Genomic DNA, 26,062 nt, shown 5'->3' with positions numbered 1-26,062 from the left:
CTCTGCCCCAAGTCTTCAGTCTCCCTTTTCCCCAGCTACCATCCTGATCTTTATACAGACACAGACAATGCCCCATGTAGCTCAGTGCCCTGAATATGTCTGTCTGCCTACCACATCTTCATAAGGAACTCCGGTTTCATGACACTCGAAGACTGTCATCCCCAGCTAACAAGCTTAAAACAAACACCTTACCAAACAGAAGAGCTTTTCACTGCGTTTAATTGGCATGTGCTATTGATGGCATGTGTTGCTGAATGTTGTTGGGGGCTGTTTGGGCTCTTTTTTTTTGGGGGGGGGTCCACCACCAAGCTCCCAAATAAATCACACACACAGAGGCTTATTCTTACTTATGAATGCCCGGCCTTAGCTTGTTTTAGTTTCTAGCCAGCTTTCCTTAAATTAACCCGTTTATTTTTTTGCCTCTGAGCTTTTTCCCATTCTCTTACTTCTGTAAATCTTTCTCTTTCTCTATGACTTGCTGTGTAGCTGGGTGGCTGGCCCCTGGAGTCCTCCTCCTTCTCTGGCTGCTAGATCTAGCTCTCCTCCCAGATTTTCCCTCTATACATTCTGCCTACCAGCTCCACCTGTCCTTTCTCCTGCCTTGCTATTGGCCAGTTTTATTAGACCATCAGGTGTTTTAGACAGGCACAGTAACACAGCTTCATAGAGTTAAACAAATGCAACATAAACAAAAGTAACACCCCTTAAAAAAAATATTCTACTGCAGCTGAAGACTCCTGGGGTCTATCCTTTGCTTCTGGATTGCTCTGTAGCTGGCCTATGGCGACGCTGCGGTTGGATCCTTGCTGTAGCCTTCTTTTTTTTTTTTTTTTTTTTTTTTTTTTTTTTTTTTTTTTTTTTTTTTTTTTTTGGTTTTTCGAGACAGGGTTTCTCTGTGTAGCTTTGCGCCTTTCCTGGAACTCGCTTTGGAGACCAGGCTGGCCTCGAACTCACAGAGATCCGCCTGGCTCTGCCTCCCGAGTGCTGGGATTAAAGGCGTGCGCCACCACCGCCCGGCGCTGTAGCCTTCTTAACACCTGCTGCCACTAAAACTCCAGGACGTTCCTGACCACCTTAACATAGTGGTCATCTGGAGGTGGCTTCCTCTGACTCCCAGGTTGCAGAAACTTCTTAATTGCAGGAATGTTGCTGATTCTTGTCTTAAATGCCTGAAACAAGAAACAGGGATGTCAGGAGCTCAATAACTGTCACAATCGTCAAGAAATCAGAATTTCACCACGGGGGGCGGGGGGGGGGGGGTAGGGTGCTCAGGCCTTTAACTTTGAAGCCCAGGGTGTTGGTGCTGAACTAACTTCTTGGGGTGTTTGCTGTCTTTTCCTGGCGTGGGTTGAAATGTCTTATTAAAAAGGCATAGACATGGTCAGAGCATATTAAAAGCCCTTACATATTTATATTCTTTGGCCTATTGAGTTTTGCTCTAGGAATTTATTAAATGGGAATACATAAGGGTGTGAGCAAAGAAACTGTAACCAAGAGCGTGCTGGAACACGTTAGCAAGGGCCAGCCGGTGGCCTCAGCTGAGTGTGCCATCCAGAGCCTTCACATTGGAGCCTTCAGGAGCTGGCTTCCCAGCAACAGCCTCTCCTCCAAGAAACATCATGCTCTCTGACAGACACTTTGGCTTCAAAGGAACACCACACCCTCTGGGCAGCACCCTCACCTCCAAGGAGCACCTGACCCTTCAAGAACCACCAGACCCTCCCAGGAGGACCATGGTCCTCCGGTGCTAGAAGCATGGTACTCCCTGTGCTGATGTTCTAAATTTAGGGATTTGTTGTTTTAGTCTCTGACTGTATCTGTTAGATTTAGAAAGGGCTCTTCATCTATAATTTTAAAAAAATGCTTTTATTATTTTGTATGTTTGAGAGTTTTACTGGCATGCAGGTCTGAGCCCCATATGCATGCAATTCCTGCAGAGACCAGAAGAGGACACTGAATCCCCTTGGGACTAGAGTTAACAGATGTTTGTGGGCCACTATGAGGGCTGGGAATCGAACCTGCATCCTCTGGAAGAGCAACTAGTGCTCATGAGAATGTTCTTTATGTACAGTTAACTCTGAGAACTGGCATGAAGTAATACAGGGGAAGGAACAATGGTAGAAGGGTAGGCTGGTACTTTTCTACCAGGTATTTACGAGGTAGTCCAGCTGTGGGATCTGGGAGGGAGGCACAGGCTGGGTGCACTCTGACCTGTAGCTTCCGGTGTCCTGTCCTGGTCTCCACTCAGGCACCCTGCTCAGGCAATCACCCAGAAGCCAGCCTGGCCCCTAGCTACACAAAATGGTAATCCTCCTTAAACCTCAGGCTGAGACAGCAGTAATTAACTTTTCACCTTTGAAAGGATTGTCTGTCTATTCTCATGCTAGCGCTTAGCAAAGCCAGCTTTCCTGTTCTTTTTCCCTGGACTCTCTTCCGCCCTCTCCTCAGCTCAGGTTCTGCTTTTTTGTCACTTGCAGAGCTACAAAAAGGCTTCTTTTCAAAATTCTATGAGAAGGCCAAGATTTTACCTAGACATTTTAAACATGCTTCAGTGGTTACCTCCAAAATGATTGTCAATAATTAACACAACTCTGGAATATATATATATATATATATATATATATATATATATATATATATATATATATATATATATAGAGAGAGAGAGAGAGAGAGAGAGAGAGAGAGAGAAATAGCTGCTGGGCAATGGTGGTACACACCTTTAATCCCAGCACTTGGGAGGCAGAGGCAGGTGGATCTGTGTTTGAGGCTACCCTGGTCTACAGAGCGAGTTCCAGGACAGTCAGGCCTGTTACACAGAGAAACCCTGTCTGAAAAACAACAATAATCCAAACCACACCAGGGCAGCACAATAGAGCCAACCCTGTTAGTGCAGGTGTGGGTGAGCCAACCCTGAAGTTGTAAGCATAGGAGAGCTGTCCCCATTTCCCATCCAGCGGACCAACCCTACAGCTGCCCAGACCCAGACCCAAGGATATGACTTGGCCCACCTCATTTATGATCTGCTGGAGCACGTGAAGGGACCTGACCTGCAGACCCAAAGCTGCAGGATCTCAACAACACAGGGCAACAACAGAATATCCAGGAGGAACCCTAGCGTGGGCCCAGTATCCATCAACAGGGTAGTAGAAACCAGAGGCCTCGAACCAGACCAATGACTCTTTGCAATGAACACTTGCAAGTAAAGATATATGGACAAAGGGGTTCGTGACGTGACTCACTGTGTCACACTGCAGTTTCCATGACAAGATTTTTAAGTTTTTTCCTTTTTAAATTTTCTTTTCTTTTTTATCTTAAATTTTGTTTTATTTGAGGGGTGTGCCAGGGCGGAGGCTGGATGGGAAGGGTCAGGGAAATGAATGGGATCAAGATACATGATGCAGAAGACACATAGAATTTAAAAAAACAAAACAAACAAAAAACAACAACAAAAAACAGATATTGCTAGAAGAATTCTAACAAAGTGGCAATTTGTAAATAGCATGTGTTTTCAAAACAGGGAAAATGACTGAAGCTTGGAGAGACATCTCGGAGGTTAAGAGCACTGGCTGTTCCTCCAGAAGACCAGGCTTCAATTCCCAGCACCCACACGGCAGCTAACCACCATCTGTAACTCCAGTCCTAGGGAATCCAATATGCTCTTCTGTCTTCTTTTGGGCACTGCATGTACACGGTACATAGATTTACATACAGGCAAACATACATTTTTTAAAAAAAGATATTTTTAAAAAGGAAAAGGAAAGTGATCCAGGTGTGATAGCACATGCCCTTAATCCAAGCACTCAGGAGGCACAGTCAAGTGGAAGTCTGTGAGTTCAAGGCCAACCAGGGCTACACAGTGAGACCCTACCTAAAATAAATAAATGAATGGTAGAGGACTGATAGATGCTTGGGGAGGGGGATTGTTGTCTTCAGTTCTGTGGTCGCTGGTGAGCCCACCATGCTCCAGTGGACTGCTCCACACCCATGCTCATGGGGATGACCCTGGTTAAACTCAGTGGTCACAAAGCAAAACAAAGGGACTTGTGGAGAGGGTTGATGAGGACAGAGGAGGGATGGGAGAGGGCAGGGATGAGAGTAATCAGAAAGTATTATACACATGAAAGGAACTGTCAAAAATAAATGTCATAAAAGTGCATTTAAAGCAATGAAGTAAATAAAAAAGGGAAATGGCTACATATATAAAAATGCATACATGAAAATATTTCATGATTACTGTAGAAAGTTTCATAAGCAGGCCATAGAACAGTATTTAGTCTAAATCTATTTTTTGGAAAATACAAAATGATAGGTTTCATGACAGTCACATGTGTGTGCAGGGGAATTCATGTGTCTGTATGTGTGTGTATGCAAGTGTGTATAAAATTCTTACAGGACATTTAAGCCAGGAACTCTAAATATAACATATGAAAGGAAAGAGGAGTTACCTATATTGATAGATGGAGAAATATATCCAGAAAGCATTTTTTTTTTTGTAATAACAAATCAAAGGGGCTGGAGAGTTGGTTCAGTGGTTAAGAGCACTGACTGCTCTTCCAGAGGACCTGGGTTTGATTCTCAGCACCCGTGTGTGGGCTCACAACCATCTGTAATTCCAGGTCTAGGTGATCCAGCTCCCTCTTGTAGCCTCTGAGGGCTTCTGCACACATGCGGCACACAGACACACATGCACAGAAGAGAGTATCTTCCGCTCCATGTTTTGTATAAGAAAACTGTAGCCAGGATAAGAATACATTCGCAAATTTGCTCATGTCTTCATAAGTAGGAGCACCGAGAGAACACACAAGAAACTAGAAAAACGACAATGGGGACAGGAAGATGGGGCCATTATAGAGACGGGGTTTCTCAACTTGTGCTTTTTTATATGGCTCTGCTCTGTTTGTTTGTTTTTTGTTTTTTAATGGCATGGTTCTATTGCTCAATGACAATAAATAATATTATACCACAGAAGAATATTTGCTGACATACAGATATATTCATGATTGTTGAAAAGAACATTAAGAACAGACCACAAAGTCAATATTTAGTATAATCCTCTTTCAGAAAAAATACAAAGTGATAAGTATATAACATTTGGCTTGTAGGATTATAAGGTCTTTTTTATCTTTTGGTTTAGCTAGTGTAGGTGCCAGAACACACCTATTCTTTGTAACAAGAAGGAAGAAATGTTTTTCTTTCTTTCTTTCCTTCTTCCTTCCTTCCTTCCTTTCTTTCTTTTTACAATACACATTTTTATTTATAACCTAGAGTACCTGAAACACTTCACACTTAAAATGATAACTAATCCCTCTTAAAAAAATTTAAATTGGAAATAGTTATTTTCAGACAATATATTCAGATTATGGTTTCCCTCCTTCCTTCCAGATCCTCCTCACCCATTCAACTCCTCTCTCTCTCTCTCTCTCTCTCTCTCTCTCTCTCTCTCTCTCTCTCAAGAAAACAAAAGGCAAATAAAAAACAAACAAACAGCAATAAAACAAAAAACAAACTAACAAACAAAGGAAAAAACTAAGAAAGAGCAGGAGAAACACATATACATGAACACACACACACACACACACACACACACACACACACACACACACACGAACAAAACCCATAAACTCAAAACTGGAAACCATAATATATAGGCAAAAGACTAGTTAGGTAAAAAGAAAAAAAAAAAAAAAAAAAAACAACTCCAAAAACTACCATTGAGTTTGTTTTGTGTTGGCCATCTACTGCTGGGCATGGGACCTGCCCTTCAATGTGATTTGTCTACCCAGTAAGACACCTGTGGAGAAACTAAGGAAAACATTGTTCTTAACAGACAAAACCTAGTGGTTCTGAGAGAAATATGGGGGGCTAGAGCAGGGGCCAAGTAAGTGTGGCAATGGTAGGATGCTTCGCGCAAGCTGAGGCAATGTAGCCGAGAGAAGACCCAGCATCAGGACCATTAAAAGTGGACACCGTCATCTGATAGGAACCAGGATGAAAAAACCAAGACAGCTGTTGCAAGTAAAAACTTTAAGAGTACTGAAAAAAAAAATAAAAGAAAGTCCTGGATGATCATTATTTGTTTTTACAACAACCAGGGACTGAATCTGGGACCTCATACATGTGGGTCATGTACTCAACCTCTGAGCTACATGCCCTAGAAGTTTAAATGTTCATATTAGAACCTCAAATACCTATTTTCCCATCATATAAAGTTTCATTCCCTAACAAACCCTATAATGTAAGTGTGACTAAGTAGCCAGAGTGAGTAAAACAATGCTTATTGAGACAGTTTCTCTTAAGTTTTAAGCCTGGCTTGGAGGCACGTATTATTGCGGGCATTGTTCTAGCTGCATCGCTCTGGGCTTCATGTCTGCGCTGACGAGCATCCTACCTGCAGCAGAGGGAAGTCAGACAGCACGGGAGGGCTGAGTTCTTCCACCATCAAAATGGCTTCTAACAGCTGAATGTCTGCCCAGCTGAGCTGGTTGCCAACAAGGAAAGCTTCCCCGTGGTCTTTTAAAATCTACAGAAAAGAAAAACATACTGAATGGAAGTAGTGATGATTTGCCTGTTTGAATGCTTGTACTGTGAGGCCCACTGAGGAGTCTTCTTTTTGGGGGGTGATCTCCAGAGCTAGCAAGAACGGATGAAGCCAGCCCTCTTGCACGTACCATGAACTGAGGTGATCTCTTTGGGAATGAGTCAGGGATTATGAAGGCCCTTATGTGGTGAAGTCCTGACACTTTCTGAAAAGCGTGGAGGAAGTAAAGGAAAACTGTACCCACCAGTACAGGGACACATGGGAGCTAGAATTATTGAGAGCCCAGCTGCTGTAACACAAATCAAAGTCAGTCACCGATGGAATTAGAAGGCCAAACCTGCAAAAAGTTAATTTTTTAGTACCCAGGGGAAAGCAAATATAAAAAGACACCAGAGTTAGCTTTGAGTAGCAAATACATAAAATATGGTTAACTCCACAAAGAGGGAATAATACATATAAGAACTTGGGAGGGGGCTGGAGAGATGGCTCAGAGGTTAAGAGCACTGCTTGCTCTTCCAAAGGTCCTGAGTTCAATTCCCAGCAACCACATGATGGCTCACAACCATCTGTAATGAGATCTGGTGCCCTCTTCTGGCCTGCAGAGATACATACAGACAGAACACTGTATATATAATAAATACATAAATCTTAAAAAAAAAAAAAAGAACTTGAGAAAGGGTCTGGTAAGTGACTCAGTGAGTAACAGCACATGCACGTTCTGTAACTCCAGTTCCAGAGGATCTGACACTCTCTTCTGGCCTTCATGGACACTGGATGCACGCATGATACACAGACATGCAGGCAGGCAGAATACTCATACATATATTAAAATCTAAAAAAATTTTAATAAAAAAAAAAGGTCTTAAGCAAGAAAGTAGCAGTATTGACATTTGTTAATGCCAAGTAGTAGTTACCAAGAAAGTCTGCTTTGGAAAATCTTCTAAGTGATAAAACAGTACCCTAAGTAACTTCAATATAACCACAATTATCTATAAATGAAAAGAAAACACTTCTATTTATATTTTAAAAAACTGGGTGGAAATATATGAAACCAATTCTTACACTTACCTTTTGGTGATGAGGAATACTCATAGTTTCTGTTTATAGTCTATATTTCTGAATAAGATCTTTAAACAAATTAAGCACAATAAACGTTGTGGTGGTTTGAATGAGAACGACCCCCATAGGCTAATAGATTTGAATACTTGGTCATCAGGGAGTGGCGCTATTTGAAAGGATTAAGAGGGGTAGCCTTGTTGGAGGAAATGTGTCACTGGGGGTGGGTTTTGAGGTCTCAAAAGCTCATTCTAAGCCCAGAGTCTCTCTCTTCCTGCTGTCTGTGGATCTAGATGTAGAACTCTTCATCTACTTCTCCAGCACCATGTCTGCTTGCATTCCACCATGCTCCCCACCATGATGGGACTAGACCTCTGAAACTGTAAGCTAGCCCCAGTTAAATGTTTTCCCTTATAAGAGTTGCCATGGTCATGGTGTCTCTTCAGAGCAATAGAACATTGACTAAGACAAACTTGTTGAAATCTTGGATAGAAAATAGTATCATGATGCTACTTATAGGATAAAACCAAAATAATACTAACAACACACTAATTGCTCCTCTTTGAGGATGCTAAGTAATTATTTTTAAGTACTAAATAAAAAGAAAGCATTTCTCTTCATTGCTTATAGAAACCACACTCCAGAGTAACTAAGTATGTCATAAAGGAGAGAGATTTGTGTTCTCCACTGTCTTATCTCCAAAATTCTGAGAAGACAGGTGCTGTGGAACAATCTTTGTACACTGTACATATGTATTACTCTCATTGGTTAATAAAGAGCTAACTAGCTTATAGCTGAGCAGGAGGAGATTGGCTGGGAGAGCCAGACTAGGAGAAATCTAGGAAGAAGAAGGGTGGAGTCAGAAGAGTCACCAGGAGATACAGAGGGAGAAAGACATGCTGAAGGGCAGGTAAAGCCATGAGCCACGTGGCAGCACATAGATGAGTAGAAATAGGTTAATTTAAGTTGTAAGACTTAGTTAGCAATAAGCCTGAGCTATTGACTGAGCATTTATAGTTAATATTGAGTATATCCATACTGGTTATTTGGAAACTAGTGGGCAGGAAAGAAAAGTCCACCTACATACAGGAGTGCCCTATTGCACTTGGCTTGGGGGAGTCTTTGTGTAGAGCATATTCTATATAATGAATGAAGAGAGGTGGAATGGTGAATCACACCTGTAATCACATACTTAGAAGGAGACAGGAGGATGAGGCCATGGCCAGCTTGGACTATAGTCATAGTTAAGTATGATGCTAGGCTAGGGTACAGTATGAGAGTCTGTCTCAGATAGATAGATGACAGATGATAGATGGATGGATGGATAGATAGATAGATAGATAGATAAATAGATAGATAGATAAAGAGGTCAGTATTTCACATGTACTAATAAGTCAGCGTGTGCTGCCATTGTCTATTGCATTAACATTGTACAAAGAACAACAATCAGACAACTTGTGCTCCTTGATGATTTACAAAATGCCATCTACACAGTAGGCTGGGGGCCAAGCAATTGGACCTGAGTCCAATCAAGATTAGAATTCCAACTTCCAGATCACAGGACATTCGGGAACAGAGGAGTATGTTGTGTTGACTAAAATCCAGCCCAGGGAACCACATAAAAATGCAATAGAAAAGAAGAGGAGGGGAACCAAGGAGGGGAACCTAACAGATAAAAAGGAAACCTGCATTTTCTAATTAGGATTGTAAAGCTGAGTTTGACCCAGATTTGAATAAACAAATTATTTTTAAATGCTTTGGGAAGAATTCGGGTAGAGACTGCCTGGTTTAAAAACTACAGTTTAAGGCAGACTAAACTGTGTGACATTTTAAATGAAAGGTGCTTCCATAACACTGACACTGTCCGTGGATCAACAGAACTGATCTAGAACACTGGAGGGCTGACAGAGCGCCGTACTGTAGTTTACACAATATCCTACAGAACCTTTAGTTGTGGGACCTGCACTGATAAGTCTTCCTTACCATTCTCCACACTGCCCTAGAGGCTTGGAACCTTCCAACATGTGTGGTGAAGACATTTTTCATTAGCATTTTCCACTGAATGCTGCACAAGTCTCCAATTTAAAAGCTTTTGTCTTTTTTTTTTTTTTTTTAATTAAGGTACAGTTAGCCTCCAGTACCAGGCAGTGAATTCAAGTAACACCTTGGGCTAATGGCTTACTGAGTCTTTAAAAAAACAGAACAGAAACTGTTTAATTAGAAGTTCCACAATTTTCCTTGTAACTTGTTCTGGAATCCATATTATTAAAGTTTGACCCCAGGGGCTGGAAAGATGGTTCAGTGGTTAAGAACATGGTTTGCTCTTCCAAGGATCTGGGTTCAATTCCCACATAGTGACTCACAACCACCTGAAACCAATTCTGGGGGATCAGATGCCCTCTTCTGGCCTCCACAGGCACCAGACAGGCATTCATGTGGTGTACGGACATACTTGCAGGCAAAACACCCATTCACATAAAATAGAAAATAAATAACTCTTTAAAAAGTTTTAACCGCCGGGCGGTGGTGGTGCACGCCTTTAATCCCAGCACTCGGGAGGCAGAGCCAGGCGGATCTCTGTGAGTTCGAGGCCAGCCTGGGCTACCAAGTGAGTTCCAGGAAAGGCGCAAAGCTACACAGAGAAACCCTGTCTCGAAAAAACAAACAAACAAACAAACAAAAAAAAAAGTTTTAACCCTGTCTTTGTTACTTCTCTACTGCTATGCTATGACTAAAGCATCTTATGAGGGAAGAGTTTATTTGGGGCTTACGTTTCTGAGAATTAGCGTCTGTGGCAACCGTGGCCGAGCACGGCAGCAGGCAGGCTGGCATGGTGCTGGAGCAGCAGGTGAGAACTCACATCTTGAAGCCCAAGCATGAGGCAGAGAGAGCTCACTAGCCCACCCCGGTGACATACCTCCCGCAACAAGACCATACCTCCTCATTCTTCCCAGACAGTTCCATAAACCAAGGATCAGGTATTCAAATATTTGAGCCTATCGTGGTTACCCTCATTCAAACCACCACAGACCCTACAGCAGGAAAGCTCTGATACACCCCGTCTTTTTGTATTTTTATTTATTTTGTGTGACTATGTATGGGGTGGGGGTGCGTTTGCCATGGCATGCATGATGAGGCCAGAGGACAGCTTTCAGGAGTTGGTTCTCTCCTTCCACCCTGAGTCCCCAAGATTGAACTCAAGTTCTCAGTCCTGACAGCAGCAGGTGCTTTCACCCACTGGTACCCATATCTTTTTGAACACTCATTCTTAAATATTCTGCATATTAGGAAACAGACAAGCTTACCTTTTCAAAGACCGGGAAGTAACGGGTTTTAGCTCTCTTCACGATTAAAGCATAGTTCTCCTCTTTTTCCTCAGGGGGTTTGAATGGAACCCAGGCGATCATTATCATCAGGTCCAGGGTGCCATCAGTATACATGTCAATCCTGAAAACACACCATAGACTCCCATTGGAATGGAGCCTTCAGGGGTTGGGGATTTAGCTCAGTGGTAGAGCGTTTGCGACGATAATAATACAACTGTCCTTAGCTATTCCAGCACAGTTCTAACAGAACAGATATCTATGGTTTACAGATGCGAAAAAACAAACAAAACAACAACAACAACAGGTCAGGTCCTTCCAGGGGGCTTCTTCCCAGGCTGACCTTGTGATTGGCTAATGAATAAGGTAGAAGTATGAGGGACTAGTTCTGGGTTGAGCTTCTGATACTTATGTTCTTCCACTCTTCGAATTCTGTCTACATGTCACGAGAAGATTAGAATGACAGTATGGAGTCGCATGGCCTATTCCTCCCCGAACCTACAATCTGTAATACCCAAATCCAGAGCTGCCTGGCTATGCGTGAGTCCAGCTGGGGTAAGTCCAGCCTAGGCCAGACAGAGGCCACCCAGAAACCCAGAGACAAGTGCTTGCTAATTGAAATCTCTTTCAAGTTGATAGCAAAATAGATCATCGATACAATGTTCAAGGCTTGTTTGCTGAATCAGTCACTTGCACCTTCACTTTGCTAGGTCACTTCCTGAGAACACAGTTTGGTAGGCATGAATATGAGAATACAATAAGCTGACTAGTATGAGTTGTACGCAAAAGGGAGTGTAGAAATATGTGCACAGAATTCTGCACAAGCCATGACGCCTCTGGCAACAGCACCTCCCCTTCATTCCCTTACTTCCCCCTTCAGTTCCTGTTAAAGGACACAATCAAATCAGGTTTCGCTTGGCATAAGACCCCAGAAGTTTGGTTTAAAATCTAGAACAGGAGTGAACACTGAGGTACCTGACTCTCTCCTTCAGGTCCTTCCCATACAAGTTGTACTTGGCAGCAAGGTAGCTGAGGATGGCTCGAGACTGTGTCAGCAGCATTCCATCCATTTCAACCAAAGGGACCTGGTCAAAAAGCAGGCACCCATCTGCGATGTGAAAGAGAGGGTAAGAGACTCATCTTCAACGGTTTCAATCGTGGCAGTCCATCTGCAGGATGGCCCAACTAACTCCACGGAACGGAGTCGTTGTTTTAGTTAAAATGCCGAAGGACAGGCCCCAGTAGGTAAGAAACACCAATCATTTGTTTCGTGTCAAATCTGAGCTTTGTCTGATTACTTCATGCTTTTTCTGTGTATTGAACAACAGCAATGTAAAAAGATTTTTCTATATTTACTCTAATATATATATATATATATATATATATATAAACTTGTTTTATATAAATATAGAGAAAATTATGTGTACATATATACATATAATTTCTGGTTCTCAAAGCTTAAGCTGTGTAAGTCTTTGGGCACAAAAGGCTGCTAAGAATGCCTTATCCCCAGATATTCTGAGTTGGGATTGAGGTCTGGAAGTATCATTCTTTTAAAAGCATATCACGTACTCCTATAGGCATACATGGCAGCAGGAAGGATCCAGCCACAAAAGCACATCACACACAGTCATTCGTTCTAGCCGTGCACATTTGAACGGGCTACTTACCAGAGCTTCAGCGTCCTACCTCTAACAAGAATATCTATTTAGGAGGACTTTGAAAGGAGAGAATACCTACAAAACAATGCCGATAACCCAAGTGAATCAAAACCAAGTGTTCACATGGATGCAGTTTAATATTGCTTAACAGCAGGGAAACCTTCCGAGACTTGCGTGTTAGGTAATTTTGTCCTTGTGTGGACACTGTAGCATTTATGTACTCAGACTAAGATGCCTATGGAGTCATTAGGCAAAATAATCTTCTGAGAATACCATTCATGTATGTAGTTCATTGTTGACCAAAGGTCTTTGTGTAATTTGTGATTATAATGTGTGTGAAGATAAACATGGTGCTCTTCTCATGAAGAAGGGAATAGGTCTTCAATTCCCATTAATTAATGCACATTGTCGTCATGATTAAGAAACTTTGCCCAAACTTGGAGCCATACTTCACTAGTGCATTGTAATGGGTATAAGACCGCTCTGATTTTTCTTCCTTCCTTCCTTCCTTCCTTCCTTCCTTCCTTCCTTCCTTCCTTCCTTCCTTCCTTCCTTCCTTTTTTTCCTGAGACAGGGTCTCTATGTGTAGCCCTGGGTATCCTGGAACACGTACTCTAGACCAGGCTGACCTTGAACTCACAGATTCGCCTGCCTCTGACTCCCGAGAGTGCTGAAATTAAAAGTATGCGCCACCACCACCCAGCAGGACCTCTCTGATTTCTAATGCTGCTCACTTGAGTCAACGGCACTGGAAGATGGTGAAGACCATTGTAAGAAGCAAGATAGCTTTCCAAAGCCAGTGTCTCTCTCTTCCCAGATGTGGTAGGCAAGTCTCTGGCTTCTCTCAGTTTGCTTTCTGATGTGTAACAGTCTGTCTGTCCACTTACATAGTTTCATTAAGTAGGTGACCTTTCAATCATTCTTTGCAAATACCAGAATTATGGTGAATGGGGAGGCTCACTGGCTGTACTATATCACCAGGAGATTTCCACATTCATTCAACACTGAATGTTAGTGCTGGGCACTGTGCTTATGAGTGACCAGTTAGAAACAATGACTGCTCCAAGAAGCTGACCATCCTTCTCAGAGATTTTTTTTTTCAAAATCCAGATCAAGAAAGCAGGGAAATACCTTTAACACTATTTAATGTAATTATTTTCTATTACAGACGGCATCTCAGAGGCCAAGGGAAGTGAGTGTAATCTACCAAACTCACTTGGTCTCAGAACAGCTAAGCTAATGACGGAGAACTTTCTGACTTTGTCCAGGCTTCTTTGCTGTCCAACACTGTCTCCTTCTCAAAACAGTGGAGGCTTTCTAACCTGAGAGAAACTGTGACTTATCATGTGCTATGAGATTGGGTTGGATCCTGAAAATGTAACATGTAATTGTGCAGAGTTTGGTTGTGAGGAGAGCGAGAAGTGTGAAGGAATGGTGTAAGAGCTGGGCAGAGGGTAAGAGTGATCGTGTGAGTGTGTCTAGGTGTGCGTGCTGAGTGAGGCATGTAGCTGTATGGGCAGAGAGAAAGAAGAAGTGTGAGAGTAAGATGAGAGAGTGAATGAATGAGAGAATGAGTGAATAAATGATGTAATAATATGTGAAGGAATGCAACAGAGTAGAGAGAAGAAATGTGTAGATGTAACGGTGCAAAAGAGGTATGTGGCTATGTGGAGAATGTATGGAGGATGTAACAGTGTGAAATGTAACTTGGCTGTATGGAGTATGTAACAATGTGGGATATAACATGCGGAGACAGAGATTTTCAGACAAAGAGATCTTTCTAGATGAAGTAAAAGAGGTAAGTTATGATCAGAAAGTGTGTGTTTCCTTAATTTGCCCCTTAGATAGATATAAACTTATTTCTAAATACTCTCAGACAGAAAAACTCTAGCCCTCAGATAGATAAGAATTTTTCCTAAGCCCTCACCACCTTCATGGATTTTTTTGCATACCCTAGTGGTAGCTGGAGGCTGGCCCCCCCAAGCTACTGATACAAATTAAAAATACCTTTTTCAAAGAGAGAGGGGGAACCGAGATACACTGAATTGATGTGTAAATGTTGTTCCCAGCAACCGTGGATTGTTATAAAATTATACATAAATACCAGGTATAGGAGTCTCCCTGGAAGTCATTGGTGTGGGAGGTCCCAGAGGCCCCCAAATAAGGCAGCTATTGCATTGGTCTTGGATTCCCACCAGATCTAAGTGATTAGACCCTCCTTTTGAAAACCCCACTCACTTTGGTTTCGGGACATAGAGAAATCAAGTTTGAACTGAACTGGAAGTCTCATCCCTGCTGTTATCCCTACTGTAACATGCTATGGAGGCTCCTGGGGGAGCAAACTCATTGATGATCTCACCCAGATGTAGACCCTGCATGCTACAATACTGATCTGCCCTGCGAAATGTGCTGACTGGAGCAATAGTGGTATGACTACTATGGGGCTAATCAACTACTTTCTGATTGAATTTTAGACCCCGCCCCCCATAAGGAAGGGTTCATGCTGTAACTCGGTCCAAGGTCTATGGCTGAGGAGGTCATAAACTCAAGACAGTTATCTACTACTTTGTCTTGCTAAACGGACACATTGTCCAACTACCTTCTAGATATTTATATTTGTGCTCACATATTAGTGCTGAGGTCAACCTTGGCCAAAAAATGTTTCATCTTGTTGTGGGTGGCAGTTAATGCAGAGGTTCATTAGTGGTCAAAGAGCTGAGAAAGTAACTGGCACCTACCCAGGACATTTATATCACTCTCTCCGAGGCTTAGGCAGCATCTTGAAAGAGGGGTCAGAATGACTGTAAGAGTGGGGGGATGGGGAGGGATGCTCTAAAATGGTGTCTCTGGGTCACTGCATCCATGAAATCACGGCAGCTGTGGTTACCGTGACTAGTTCAAGATTGGGTCCATCAACATTCCATCACGGATACAGGAGGGGCTTTCGGGCCCCATTCTTCTTGAGGAGCCATTGACAGTTAGTGGACGCTGGAGGAGAGGGAGTCATATTCTTCAGTGGTATAGCCACTTGTCAATTGCTCGTGCTCTGGTAAATAACCTCCAAACCATGCTCATGCAAACAATTCTAATTAAATTCAGTGTGTCCAAAAGAAAAGCCATAAAAATAGGAAGGGGACTTACTGAAAGAAGAAAGCATTCAGTGGGTGGAAGGGAGGGATAAGAGAGGGTAATGGGATATTATCAAAATAATTCGTATACATGAATGGAATTGTCAGAGAACAAATTTTAAAAGTAAAAAATGGATATGGTTCAGTCTCGAGTCTATCCTATGTGCCATAATTTGATAAATCTATGAAAAAATGGGTATGAACTACAGAAACGTAGAGGCTATCCTTCTTACCTGCCCCCAGCCACCAAGACAAAACTTGTTAAAGGGAGTCAGGGGCTGAGCCACTCAGAACTAAGGAACCTACACTATTATGTTAATTGAGGCCGGTGTTGTCAGATGCTTGGTCTGTGTGAAGGCTACAGAGATCAGAGAGTCGATACATTAGCTTTGCATCAGGAAAACGGGGATTAATAAGTCGATGTGTGTAGGAATGTTGGTGCCAGCCCCTTCTAGTAGCTGCTGTTCCTGAGGCCTGCATTCTATGTGACGAATATAAACATGTTTTTATTTTTTTCCAATAAGACAGCATTGAATAAGTCAAGGCTCACCCTTTTGCAACTTCTCATACTGTTCTCTTGTCTCAAGAAATTCTTCTTCAAACTAGATTAAGGAAAGAGACATTGTTATAACTTTAAGATAGGAAGCAAGGAGGGAGAAATTCTGACATCCTTTGGAAATGCCTTACAGCCTTCAGAATAAAATCTAAAAGGGAACCATGAAGCTGTCAACTCCCACCTAAAAGCATGGCAGGGTGTGTATTTAGAGATCAGCTGTCAGGGGTGTCCAGCCTTTTGATATTGTGACATGATGTTGTTGTCATTTACTAACATGTTGACTGCATTCACAGCTATCTTGGGATGCATGTGGCTGGGGGGCTACTGGCTGGATGAGCCTGAAGGGACCGGAAGAAGACCTTTGGGGGGTTTACCTACATCAAGAATCCCCAAGCCCCTGTTTTCCCATTTTCTTTGCCTAGACCAGCTCTTTCCTTCCTCCAAATGCTTGTCTTTGCCCCAAACTTCTCCAGCGATTTTTCCCTCCCCGCTCTCCTTCCTCTTTGAGACCCAAAGACCCTACTCAGGTGGGGCTGTAGTCATTTACTGATGGGTTTCCTAAAGCTCTGGGAGGGTGGTTTTGTCCTTCACAGCTTGAGATGGTGTGGGACGGATGCACGGACTAAGGGGATGGTGGGAAACAAAGACCGCACTGAGTCCGTGTTCCAGAAGAGATGGCAAGCAGACTGACAGAGACAATTCCAGGACATCTCTATAAAGTCGGTGGGAAGGGTTTGGAGTTAAGGGAAGAGCCAGTCAGGAGATCTCACATCTGGGCTGGGGCTCCAGCTGGCAGCCATGAAAATTCCATTAGTGGGGTGCTGAGGCAGGGGTTAAAAGGCCTCAGAAAAACCAACCAGTCCCAGTGGAGGGAATGAGCTAGATGTACAGTTCTTCCACCAAGATCTTTTCATCTCTAGGAGCTTCAGACTCTCCCAGGCCTTCATCTTACCCTCTTCCTCTGCACAGCATGACTGTAATCCTCCCCACCCCCACCCCGCTTTCTCTTATCTAAGAAAACAGAAAGAAAGGGAAGAAGGGGATGGGGACTTAAGTACCATCCCCCACCAGGAACCAACCTCCACTCCTGCTGCAGCCAGCAGCCAGCGGATGGACTCCATCCTGCCTCGGCCGCGAAAGTAGTAGAGCTTGGGTTTGGCTTCCATGACTCCTGGTTCAGAGCTCCCTAAAGGGCAGCAGTAAAAAAAAAAAAAAAAAAAAAAACGTTTGAAAAACAAACTCATACCCATTCCATGCTTCGCCTCCCTGTCTAGCTACGACAGGGTAAGCAAAGTTCTCGTGCAGGGATGCACACACATGAGGTAAAGCTTTGGAGAAAAAGCAGGCTAAGGGATTGCTCTTATGAACATGTGGCTATGACCGGGGAGCAGCATCTGAGTGTTCTAGGCTGTCAACAGTGTCCCACTTCTTGAGCAGAAATAGCATTTTTTTTGATAGAAGAAATCATTTTGATTGAAAATATACTTTTTTCATACAATATATTTCTCTTATAGTTTCCCCTCCCCCATCACCTCCCAGATCCTCCCCATTCACACACCCACCCAAATCCACACCCATTCTTTCATTCAGAAATAGCAGTCTTTAAAATTAGCCCTTTATTTTGTGCATAAATGGTATGATGTATAAATGCTGTCACTCACAACCTGAGACGTAAGAACAAACTATACCCATCAAGGGTGCATTATTTGAGACTGTCTCTGATATTTGGAGAAAGGAACCTGGAATTGATATAATGGTTTCATGAGTATCTCTGGGGAAAAAAAAAATCTTTCCTAACATCAGCAAAGAGGCAGGCCTGCTCGAACTGGAATATTTAATGGGAACTTGGGAATCTTCCATTGCTGCCACAAGACTTTTTTTTTTTCCAGGTAAGAACATGTCTGCAAAATAGCATGAAATATGTTAATCATAATGACAAGTTAGAAAATACCAAGTTGGGGCTGGAGAGATGGCTCAGTGGTTAGGAACCATCTGATTGCTCTTCCAGAGGACCTGGGTTCAAGTCCCAGCACCCACAAGGCAGCTCACAACTGTCTACAATTCCAGTTCCAGGGGATCTGACACCCTCACACCAATGCACACAAAATAAAATTAAATAAATCATGTACAAAAAAAGAAAGAAAGAAAGAAAGAAAGAAAGAAAGAAAGAAAGAAAGAAAGAAAGAAAGAAAGAAAGAAAAGCACTCAGGAGGCAGAGCCAGGCAGATCTTTGTGAGTTCGAGGCCAGCCTGGTCTACAAAGCGAGATCCAGGACAGGCTCCAAAACTACACAGAGAAACCCTGTCTCAAAAAACAAAAACAAAAGCAAACAAACAAAAAGAAAAAAAGAAAAGAAAATACCAAGTTAAGAAGTTAGCTAGCTCCAATAGACAGGTCACCTGGACAAAAAAATTAAACAGAGAAACATCTGAATTAAATGACATCATACATCAAATGGACCTAACAGATACCTACAGAACATTTCACCCAAACACTAAAAAATGTATACTCTACTCAGCAGTCCACTGAGTCTTCTCTAAAATAGGCCATATACTGTGACACAAAAGAAATCTTAACAAAGTCAGAGATAGTGAAATAACTTCATATATTCTACCTGACCACAATGTAATAAAGCCTAAAATCAATAAATTATTAGTAGTTATACAAACTGATGGAGATTAAAAGCCACATTACTGAATGATGGCTGGGTCAAAGAAATAATATGGAAATATATGAGAAGTCCTACAATCAAGAGAAAATTAAAACAAACACAACAAAAATATCTGGAACACATTAAAACCAGCCCTAAGAGGGAAACTTATGCTCTGGAAATTAGGAAGAGGATTGGAGAGATGGCTCAGCAGTTATGAGCCCTTGTTGCTCTTGCTGAGGATCCAGGTTCAGTTCTCAGGACCCACCTGGAAGCTCACAACTGCCTATAACTCCAGTTCCAACTCTAATTCCAAGACAACCAGATGCCCTCTGCTGGCCTCCTTGAGCACTGTATGTATTTGGTGCACTTACATGCAGGCAAAACACTCACAGACGTAAAATAATATATATATTGTTTTTACTTAGAAAGAACACAAATAAATGCTTTAATGATACAACTCAAGAATTTGGAAAATCAAGAACAAACTAAACCCAAATCTAGTAGCTGGGAAGACATAAAATAAACCAGAGCAAAATGAATGAAATGGAAACAAAGAACACAAAGACTGGATGAATCTAAGAGTTGGTTCTTGAAGATGCTAGACAAGCTCAACACACTGTTGATTCAATTAACCAAGAGAGAACCCGGATGGACAGAATCAGCGATGAATACGGAAACATTACAACAGACACCAAAGAAAGTCAGACTAGCATAAGGGAATACTTTAGAAACCTATGCTCAATTATAAATCTGAAGGAAGCAGATGCATTTCTAGGTACACCCAAACCACCAAATGTAAACCAAAAGGAGGTCAACAACCTAAACAGACCATAAATAAGATGCCTGAAGCAGAATGAAATGCCTTCCAACTAAAGAATAGCTGGGCTCACATGGACTCACCGCAGAATGCTACTAGATTTTCAGAGACCTACAGCCAGTATTTCTTGTACTAGTCAAAAAAGAAAGAAAGAAAGAGAGAGAGAGAGAGAGAGAGAGAGAGAGAGAGAGAGAGAAAGAAAGAAAGAAAGAAAGAAAGAAAGAAAGAAAGAAAGAAAGAAAGAAAGAAAGAATAGAAATACAAGGAGCACTCCCAAACTCCCTCAAACCCAGAGCAGTCCACAAAGGAACAGAGGATTTAAAAGGTGGAGAGAAACAAGGACACTCACTCTTCAATGTCACTTATCTGGGTTCTGCTTGAGTCGGCGGCCAATTTACTCAATCAGTTTAAAACATGACAATTCATTATAGAACTAATTTGATTCTAATGCAGTGCATCAACAAGTTCATCACACAAGTTGTGACATTGAGCCCTTGGCTTAATTGTGCAAAGTAAATTTATAAAATATAAAATTCTGAATTGTTGTTTTTAAATATGCAAAGTGCTGCTTTTTCCCCCAGTAATCACTTCTTCATAAACAACAACAACAACAAAATAAAGTGGCTGGCTGGGCGGTGGTGGTGTACGCCTTTAATCCCAGCACTTGGGAGGCAGAGCCAGGCGCATCTCTGTGAGTTCAAGGCCAGCCTGGTCTACAGAGCAAGATCCAACAGGACAGGCACCAAAACTACACAGAGAAACACTGTCCCGAAAAACCAGAAATAAATAAATAAATAAATAAATAAATAAATAAATAAATAAATAAATAAGTGGCACCTGGGCACAGCGGCACACATCTCAGACTGAGGTATGGGAATCATGATGCACGTTTCTAAGTGTTTGGTCACTTAGCAAAATTGTTTAGCATCCACTCTGTGTACAGAAAGCTTTATTGAAGGGTCCAGGAATATAGGACTATAAAGTTGTAAGCCTAGAAAAATGAGAGCTGACGGTCATCGGCTCTGTCAGTGACTAAAGGTTAGCTTTTGACAATGGCTCTCTGCTTTACAGCCAGGGGTTAACTTCTAACTCTAACCCTTACACCCGACACCCAACACCTGCCACCTGCGGTGGACCAAGGTTAACTTTTCACAAGTTGTTTCTGCATGACTCATGACTCGAGCTTTACATTCCTGTAACCTAAAGGACAGCCCCTGAGTGACTTTCTGCCTTGCATTGTTCTGTACCCTTCGCAGCTATGGGGAGAACAGCTGTGTCAGGAAAACTGCGGGCTTCGGCAAACACCATTTAGCTAAGATCCTGCAAAGTGGAAACTGTAAATTCTAAGACAAAACATGACTCTAAGCTTAACCTCAAGATTATAAAAATCCTTTTGTCCCATACCTGATGCTTAGCCTTTACTATAAAAAGGGGCTCAGCCCACACCCCCTTGCCACGGTATCAGAAGCCTGAACTCTGACTGTGGGCCCAGCTAACTGGTAAGCTTCTTTTTGCCTGAGAGTGTCTGAAATAAAGTTTGCTTCTGGTTCATAGACTTTGGTGATCTGTTCCCCATTATCTGTGTGTCCCTGGGACCCAACATTATCAGACATGTTGTTCCCAAACTTATTTTGCTAAAATACATTATGGTCAATGAGATCAACCTCGCACAGAGATTAAAGTTTTTGCCAATAAATAAATAAATAAATAAGTAAGTAAATAAGTAAATAAGTAAATAAATAAATAAATAAATAAATAAATAGAAAGTTATCACACTTTTTTGGGTTAAGTATACTGAAAGAAATAGTATCCTTAAAACAAAAACAAACAAAATACTACATTGGTGGCCTGTGTGTTGGGGGGGGGGGGGTGGGCAGTGGTAGAATATTTTCTTCACGAGCAAGAAGTCCTGGGTTACACACACACACACACACAGTGAGGTGTACATATAATCCAGCATTATAGAAACTGAACAGAGCCTTACAGAATGTCTTAGTTTACTTTCTGCTGTTAGTTGCTTTCTGTTGCTATGATTAAAAACTCCGACTGAAAACAGCTTATTTGCTTTACATATTTTGGCCACAGTCTGTTGAGGGAAGAAGCCAAGTCAGGAACTGAAGCAGAGACCACGGAGGAACGCTTTGTACCTACTGGCCTGCTCCTCAAGGCTGGCTCAGCCTGCTGTTTTAGAGCAGAATTCTGAAAAGCAGGGTTGGACTTGAGAACCAACAAATCAAAAACCTCTGGTTCCTACTTTTCTTTTCTTTCTTTTTTTTTTTTTTTTTTTTTTTTGGTTTTTCGAGACAGGGTTTCTCTGTGTAGCTTTGCGCCTTTCCTGGATCTTGCTCTGTAGACCAGGCTGGCCTCGAACTCACAAAGATCCTCCTGCCTCTGCCTCCCAAGTGCTGGGATTAAAGGCGTGCGCCACCACCGTCTGGCTCTGGTTCCTACTTTTCAAGAGTTATCTGAGTATGTGCTGAGTTAAATTGAGCTAGTTCACCACGTGGGCTTTCGGTATGATGACCTTGAGAGTTGAGTCCCACCCACAAGGATTCAGAATGTGAGCCTGTGTACAGCTCCTCAAATCAGAGCTCAGCGGGGTTGAGCAGAAAGTAGCCATGTATGACAGCTTTTGGCTAGTTGGATCACTGCTTAGAAAAAAAGAAGTAAGTCCAAATCTTCTAGAAAACGGAAGCATACTTCTCCTACTACAATTGCATGAGGTACCAGTTCAAATTTCGGCTCTGTATCCCAGGCTTGTAAATTACTCTGGAGGTTGAGGCAGGAGGATGGGAAGTTCTAGGGCTGCCTGGTCTACAAAGAGAGTTCATAGCCAGCTTGGGCAATTTAGTGAGATTCTGTGTCAAAATACAAAGTGTACCTCTCTTTTTAACTAGTTTCTTAAGTTCTATGAGCCTCATTGTCCTCATTTGTACAAGGTCAATAGTGTTTTTCACATCCATTCTTTGGTAACTCATTTGGTTAGTTACAAGGTTGAAAGGAGACAGCATGTACAAATCGATAAACATAACCTAAAAAAATGACCCTTCTCCCTCAAAGATGGCAGCAACATTTGCATGTGAGACAAGAAGAACCTTATTTCTGTAAGAAGCGGGCAACATTCTCCAGAGTGCGCTTCTGGACCACTAGCAGCAGTTTCTAGGTGCCTGTTAAGAAGGTCGAGGTCGGGGCTGGAGAGATAGCTCAACTGTTGATGGCATTAGCTTTCAGAAGACTGGGGTTCAATTTCCAGCACCCACATGGCAGCTCACAACAGTCTGTAACTCCGGTTCCGGGGGATCTGACACCCTACTGTACACACGTTGTGCACAGACATACATGCAGACAACACCCCCCCCCCCCAAGTCTCCTTAAAATTTTTTTAAGGAAAAGAAATGAGGAGACCTGACCCAGATGAAGTTTGGGAAACTGAGTCTAGAATGAATTCAGGGCTGGTGAGATGGCTCAAAGGTTAAGAGCACTGTCTGTTCTTCCAGAGGTCCTGAGTTCAATTTCCAGCAACCACATGGTGGCTCACAACCATCTGTAATGAGATCTGGCGCCCTCTTCTGGCCTGCAGGCACACATGCAGACAGAGCACTGTATACATAATAAATAAATAAATCTAAAAAAAAAAAGAGAGAGAGAGAAAAAGAAAAAGAATATTCAACCAGCTTGCCCTCGGGACAGCATATAACCCTTGTCTACTTTTCCCATGAACTAACCACTGGGCTAACATGGGACATGGGTCTTTGTGTTTGATGTCGCCAGCTAGCATAGGCTCCTGACTGAAACCAGCCCCTCCAAAAAGCTTTCAGTTATGTGGACTTTTATTGCAGCCACTCCTGTGAGACAGAGGGCCTGACTGAGACGCTTGTACTATCTTCTCCCTACCTTTCATACTCAGAAACTAAACTTCTTATCAATTAAGTAGATTGGTTTATGTTCGAAAAATCCCAAGGGCTTATACGTTTGCTTAGGTGAAAAATGTAAAGCCAAGAAAGAGACTCTTGTCTACCTAGGCCCTCGTAGCAGCTACTCAAGAATAAACTAAGTGAGCTGCCTTGTGGTATTTAAAGGCTAGGGCACAAGTCTGAAAAAACGACAAATGAATCAGAGCTTGTCTCAAGAGCCGCCCGCTCCTCGGCTTAGCACAGCTGCCTGCAGGAGTAGGACAAGGAGGAAAACTCCAGTGTGTGATCGTTTGGGTTAAATCTTCCCAACACATGGAGTAGCCACATTGTTAACATTCTGATGCCGCCCCTTGGCGCCACCCTGTGTCTGGAAGTAAAAGTCTCTTTTTAAGGAAAAACTCTGCCCCCTTCCTTCTTTTGCCTTCTCCTCTCACGAGGTGTGCACCCCCCCCCCTTTCTCCCCCTCTCCCTTTCCCTCTCCCTCTTTCTTTCTCTCTACGTCTTTATCTCTCTATTATAATGAACTCCCCACGTGGATGCATCGTCTGGGGTGTGTATCACTGGCGCGGCCCTGCACCGCATGCATCTGCCCAGCATGTTTCCCTGCACGCGAGGGATGCCCTCGCGGCCCCCCTCCCCGCCCCGCCCACGATCATAACACACATAGATGCAGAAAGATTTTGTTTACTACTGAAGCACTATATCACACCATGGCTGGTGCCCATCTCCTTTTTAAATGGGTAAAAAAATATTTGAGATTTTCCTAGGGAGGAAAAAAAATACATAGTCGTTCACATACTAATAAGGATTTTCAAATTCTGCTTTGCATCTTACGTCAACCAATCAGTTAAAACCCCACTTAAATCTTTTTTCGAGACAGGGTTTCTCTGTGTAGCTTTGCGCCTCTCCTGGAACTCACTTGGTAGCCCAGGCTGGCCTCGAACTCACAGAGATCCGCCTGGCTCTGCCTCCGAGTGCTGGGATTAAAGGCGTGCGCCACCACCGCCCGGCCCCACTTAAATCTTATGTACTTACTTTTGAAGTTACAGTAAATATGTAACGGATTGAGGGGGTTTTAGCGTGCCCAGTCATACATAAGCTGTGTACAAACAGGTTCACGAAACTAGGAGTCACACAGACTCCCCGTAAGTAGACAGGGAGAGGAGTCTGGGTAAGTAATAAAGATGAACTTCCAAGATGGCTGGCTTTTTCTACACCCTCCAGGCTTGAGACACAAGCCAAGCCCCTTAAAACAAGGGCCTTGGAGGCTTCTTTCCCCTACCAGCCGGCCCACTGCTGATAAACTAGTTCAGCAAGTTCCAAGCTGAATCAGGACATGTTTACGCAACAGTTGCCGGCCAGAAAAACAGCCTTCCTTCAAACTGACCAACCCTAAATTAAGTGGAGAAAAACTCCTCAGAGGCTTAAACCTCAGCCCTGGAGAAGAGACTGAAGTTTTCGGCCTCTGCTCTGCAGAGGGTCTTTTTCTCTGTGTGTCCGCTGCATGTGTGTGCTGCCTTTTTCTCTGTGTGTCCGCTGCATACGTGTGCTCTGCAGAGGGTCTTTTTTTTCTGTGTGTCCGCCGCATGTGCGTGCTCGGCTCTGCAGAGGGTCTTTTTCTCTGTGTGTCTGCTGCATGTGTGTGCTGCCTTTTTCTCTGTGTGTCCGCTGCGTGTGTGCACTTCCTTATCCCCGGTAAATGCCTTTCTTCAACCGCTGATTCTGTCTACTCATGTTTGTGGTGTTTGCGATCTCTTTCTTCACTGACACCTCTTGAGGTCAAGATTTTTCCTGCCTTTTAATAATTTAATTGGCAGAGAAAATGAACCCTATCAAGACCCCTAGATTGTAACGATCACTCATCTTCTCTGCAGAAAAAATTGTGCCTTTTATCTGGCCTAAACAAACTTTGATAATAATGAACATCAAATAAATCATAAAATTAAAACAACTGCTGATGATAAGCTGTAGATTTAGTGTAACTAGTCAGTGCAAAAGGAGTGTACACACACACACACTAACCTTATTCTTCTACGATCCGGTCTCCAGGCACTCGAGACAGAAGCTGTTAAATAAAAGTTCATAGCCCTTCAGATTTGATTGAAATCTCCACCCACCAGCCAGTGAGCATTTAGGAAATGCGCACGCCTCCGCCGCCGCCAGGCTTCACTTTACACTCACAGTTCGGTTAACACTTTGTGCCCCAGGGAGCACTGGTGTGCTCTAGAAACTTTCCCTGGCTTATCTAACAGTCCCCAGTGCACTCTTTTGGGGTGCTGGCACTGCTGAGGGGGCATGACGATTCCTATTCTTGTGCTGGCCGTGTTTACATTCTATTTGGGGGGAGCTAGGTAATATAAACATACAGACAAATGCACGTTTTTAAAATAACTATAGCAGCAACACATGGGAT

General features: G+C 42.8%; 1 protein-coding gene across 3 annotated transcripts; it reads right to left on the bottom strand.

The window, feature by feature from the left end:
• Positions 1-202: 202 nt before the first annotated feature.
• Positions 203-25,796, bottom strand: LOC128095986 (glutathione S-transferase alpha-4). Of its 3 annotated transcripts, none has more exons than XM_052714994.1 (8): positions 25,672-25,796; positions 17,345-17,451; positions 16,260-16,311; positions 11,896-12,028; positions 10,903-11,044; positions 6,392-6,523; positions 1,027-1,169; positions 203-813 (listed from the first exon to the last, which is right to left on the bottom strand). In XM_052714994.1, exons 2-7 carry the CDS (start codon positions 17,429-17,431, stop codon positions 1,047-1,049), a joined length of 669 nt encoding a protein of 222 aa, XP_052570954.1. In that variant the 5' UTR covers positions 17,432-17,451; positions 25,672-25,796; the 3' UTR covers positions 203-813; positions 1,027-1,046. The 3 variants fall into 3 exon arrangements, with proteins under 3 accessions (XP_052570954.1, XP_052570965.1, XP_052570975.1); XM_052715005.1 differs by lacking the exon at positions 25,672-25,796 and adding an exon at positions 23,141-23,354; XM_052715015.1 differs by lacking the exon at positions 25,672-25,796 and adding an exon at positions 23,146-23,354.
• Between the last annotated feature and the right edge of the window lie 266 nt (positions 25,797-26,062).

Source organism: Peromyscus californicus, unplaced genomic scaffold (assembly GCF_007827085.1).
Source record: "Peromyscus californicus insignis strain IS unplaced genomic scaffold, ASM782708v3 Scaffold_11__1_contigs__length_118956290, whole genome shotgun sequence".
NCBI lineage: Eukaryota > Metazoa > Chordata > Mammalia > Rodentia > Cricetidae > Peromyscus > Peromyscus californicus.
Note: the sequence above shows the minus strand (reverse complement) of the source record. Positions and strands in the feature narration are given on the sequence as shown.

Bases quoted from the DNA above. Each gene is read 5' to 3' on its own strand.
- LOC128095986 (XM_052714994.1), bottom strand. From the start codon at position 17,431: ATGGAAGCCAAACCCAAGCTCTACTACTTTCGCGGCCGAGGCAGGATG. The intron at 6,524-10,902 runs GTAAGCTTGTCT...TCTTTTCTGTAG, and splicing joins ACTTCCCGGTCTTTGAAAAG to ATTTTAAAAGACCACGGGGA. The intron at 1,170-6,391 runs GTAGGATGCTCG...TTCTTGTTTCAG, and splicing joins CTGACTTCCCTCTGCTGCAG to GCATTTAAGACAAGAATCAG.